General features: G+C 38.5%; 1 protein-coding gene and 1 long non-coding RNA gene across 2 annotated transcripts; both read right to left on the minus strand.

Annotated features, from left to right (window-relative positions):
* Positions 1–694: 694 nt before the first annotated feature.
* Positions 695–2,223, minus strand: LOC108254024 (potassium channel subfamily K member 15-like; the record flags this gene model as incomplete). Its single annotated transcript, XM_017448957.1, has 3 exons — positions 2,220–2,223; positions 1,105–1,293; positions 695–865 (listed from the first exon to the last, which is right to left on the minus strand). Coding segments are annotated over exons 1-3 (364 nt in total), but the record flags the coding sequence as incomplete, so codon positions are not given.
* A 287-nt stretch (positions 2,224–2,510) lies between these two features.
* On the minus strand, positions 2,511–3,107 carry LOC113472660. Its single transcript, XR_003394879.1, has 2 exons — positions 2,792–3,107; positions 2,511–2,642 (listed from the first exon to the last, which is right to left on the minus strand). It is a non-coding gene; the product is annotated as an uncharacterized LOC113472660 (long non-coding RNA).
* Positions 3,108–3,970: the final 863 nt, after the last annotated feature.

The following is a 3,970-nucleotide window of genomic DNA, read 5'->3' on the forward strand; positions in this document are numbered from 1 at the left end:
TTTTTTTTTTTTGTGGACTCTGACCTGGGGACACATGTCTACCTAAGTGAAGTTAAACCGGGAGTAGACCAGCTTAGTCTGGTTGAGGGACTATAAAAGGGGAGCATACCAGCCCATATTACCCTTGCTAAAGAAATAGCAAAGGTTCTAGGCTTCTAGTGGTACCTATGACGAAAGACGCCGACCCCGCCTGAACACGAGAAAAGGCGAAGAACAAATAAGTACCTACATAATCTCTACTATGTACATTTTACTTTCCTTATCCTATAGGAAGGAAAGTAATGTAATCGGGTCAAATTTTCTGATGGTCAGTTTTGAGTGTCAAAACACGTTTAGAGGACCCTAGAGCCTAAATCCAAAGTTTCAGCCATTGGTCCGTGTGTGTGTCTGTCTGTCTGTAAACAAAATATCTCGAGAACGAAGAGCTAGAGAGACTTGAAATTTGGCATGCAGATGTCAAATTTGAGAATGCGACACGAAACTTTTGGTTAAGACCGATGCAACGCTTGGCGGCATTTTACCGCTTTTTGGCGGTTTTCGGTGTAATTTAACAATCGGAACTTTTATAGGATAAGGAAAGTCGTGTGATGTTCACACCAGATTTTTTTTTTATATTTTACAATACTTGACGCGTGACAAAGGTAAATTTGTGAACATTAAATAAATTTGATTTGATTTTGAAGAAGACTCTCACCTGATTTCTGTCGACTAGCACAGCAAGAGTGAGAGTAGGTAAACTGGAAGGTGTCTGCCAATAGGGAGCCCAAGTTGGATATACATAGCAACATCAGGGGGATACCAAACAGGGCGTAAACCATCGTGACTATCTTCCCGATGGGGGTCTTTGGGGCCAGGTTCCCGTAACCTGAGGAGGAGAAGAGATTGGTTGAATTAGGTAACCACCTGAGGAGGAGAAGAGATTGGTTGAATTAGGTAACCAAAGACGAAGAAATTAATTTATTTATAAAATCCATGCTGTCCTTCTATGAAGGATAGCTTAACATTAGCATGCCCATTAACCAAACTAGATAAGGTAGGTAAGTATGTATTTAAAACAATCAACTCAATATATAAAACATTTTCTCACCGTAGTTAGTCACTCACCTATAGTAGTTATCACAGTGACCGAATACAGAAGGGCGCCACTGAAGGACCATTGGCGGTCCTTGTCCGCCGGATCCCGCCCATTGTACCCCAACTGAGAACTCATCTCTATCACATTGGACTCGAACCGCCTCAGCTGTTCTGTGACCAGGGTGGTCCAATTCTGCTCGTACAGGACGTTCAGTCTTTCTGTGAAACAGAGGAGAAGTGGGACACCCTGTATTAGAATAAGAATAGAATAGAACGTTCTACGGCGGCGCGAAGTGGGACACCCTGTATTAGAATAAGAATAGAATAGAACGTTCTACGGCGGCGCGACGGTGCTGGCGTGATGCGGTGTTTTTTCTTTATTTTTATTGAGCGCTGACGCACGTGGACTGTGTCGCAGTATGTCTATCCCTTTGTTTGTCCCTCATCAGATGGGCGAGAAGAGACACAATACTTCCCATTTAGGTGCTGGGTCAACACGAGAACACCAGAAAGGAACCCGTTGAAATAATTGCAATCGAAAAACGAGTACAATTTTTTGTCGATGATGGGATTCGAACCCGGCACTTTCTGCCTGGCAAGGCCTGACTGAGAAGGTGACGGAAAACGCCGACCCCACCTGAACACGGGAAAAGACGAAGATAGAATGAAGAAAGTTATAATGATAACTTATATTCGAATAATAGCAATAAGAAAGTTATAATGACAACTTATATTCGAATAATAGAAATAAGAAAGTTATAATGACAACTTATATTAGAATAATAGGAATAAGAAAGTTATAATGACAAGTTTATATTAGAATAATAGAAATAAGAAAGTTATAATGACAAGTTATATTAGAATAATAGAAATAAGAAAGTTATAATGACAAGTTATATGGGTTAAAGTGTTTGGTTCGAGTCCAGGTTTGGTCCAAAAACTGAAAAGTAAGCAGAAAGGCACCTGTCAACAGTAATCAACTTCCTAAAAAATGCTTTGTTATTGGGATTTTTCATAACACATGATATGACATAATACAGAGTGAGTCTTCAGTGATCTTCATCTATTAACAGAAACGAACCACGTACTGACCAAGAAGATTTTTTTTGTTCATTTAGACTCGTGTGGTCTGTGTCGTAGCATACCCATCCCCTGGTGTATTGTATATTGCACGTTGCATACTTTGGATATTTACAGGGGTTCATAAAAACTTCCTTTGCAAGGGGGATGAAAGTTTAATCTCTGACAATTTCCAATAGGTAGACCCAAAAAAAAAAAAAAAAAAAAAAAAAAAAAAAAAAACCGAGAGGGGACAGAAACGAATACCAAAGCTCTAAACGAGTGTCAAAAGCGTGATCTGACGATACACGTCATATATTTTGTTGCATATCACAGAAAATATGAGGTTTCATAAGGTTTTCCAAAAAGACTGCCAATTTGATGAAAATTATAATGGTTTCAACTTTATTTTATTAAAACATATTCAAAACTAAAGAACATGATTCAAAATTTCACAATTCTTAATGACTTTTTACAGCATTTTCCTATAGCACCTCTATTCTCCAGACCTTAGGCATTTGTGCCCACTAATGAAAATTATAATGGTTTCAACTTTATTTTATTAAAACATATTCAAAACTAAAGAACACGATTCAAAATTTCACAATTCTTAATGACTTTTTACAGCATTTTCCTATAGCACCTCTATTCTCCAGACCTTAGGCATTTGTGCCCACTGGAGTATACAATATAGGACACCGCTTTTTGGCGTAACGGCGGGCGGTAAAAAAAAATTTCCTTCAGATATGTTCTTCTGAACACTAAAGGATCTCATATTTCAATTTTCATCAAAATCGGAAACAAAAAGTTTGCCGGGCAAGAAACTAAAATTTATTTACATCGGTAGCGGTCATGAAAGCCGTACTTGCTTCTCCCAACTTAGAGGAAGTTTTTAATGTAATACATGGTTGTGTTTACTGCCATCACTTTGATGCCACTTAACATAGTAAAAAAGAAAACAATGAGATACCTAAATAATCAATTTTCTTCTCTCTCTCACTCTCTCTCTCTAACAAGAGGAAAGATCGATTAAAATGTCCGACTTGACAAAAGAAACTAAACTAAACAACATTTCTCTCTCTCTCTCTCTCTTTCTCTTCTTTGTTTCTTCTTCTTCCTTGTTTCTTTTAAATTTCCTCTCCTTGTTTCTTCATCGTCTTTGTTCTTCGTTTTCTTCTCCTCCTTCTCCTCTTCCTTCACTTTCCGTTCCTCTCTCCGTCTACTTCTAATCTCTCCCTCTTCCTTTTTCTTTAATTTCTCTTTTATCCATGAATTCTTCTTCCCTCACCAATCTAATTCATCCCTTTGTCTTTTTCATTTTTTCCTCGACTCTCTCTTCCTCCTTCTTTTCCTGTTCCTCCTCTTTGTTCTTCCTTTCCCCCTTCTTCTTCTTCTCCTCCTCCTCTTTCTTCTTCTTCTACTTCTCCTCTTCCTCCTTCTTTTTCTTCTCTTCTTCCTAATTCTTCTTCTACTTCTCCCCCTCCTTCTTCTTCTTCTCCTCCTCTTTCTTTTTCTTCTTGTACTTCTCCTCCTCCTCCTCTTTCTTCTTCTTCTACTTCTCCTCCTCCTCCTCCTCTTTCTTCTCCTCCTTCTTCTTATCCTGATTCTCTCGCCATTTTGTTTCTCTCTCTTTAGTTTCTCTTTAATGTCTGTCTAATTAATCATTCGACCACAAAATAAGAGGAAATGGGGTTCGATTTTAACCTGTTAACGCCCGCAATGACAAATTGACAAGGCGATAAGAAATGCTGATAAGAACAAACTCGAGTCTGGCCCACAGTAAAGAAGAAAAGTAAAACTCGAGTCTGGCCCACAGTAAAGGAGAAAAGTGAAACTC

This window comes from Diaphorina citri, unplaced genomic scaffold (assembly GCF_000475195.1).
Source record: "Diaphorina citri unplaced genomic scaffold, Diaci psyllid genome assembly version 1.1 scaffold6981, whole genome shotgun sequence".
Taxonomy (NCBI): domain Eukaryota; kingdom Metazoa; phylum Arthropoda; class Insecta; order Hemiptera; family Psyllidae; genus Diaphorina; species Diaphorina citri.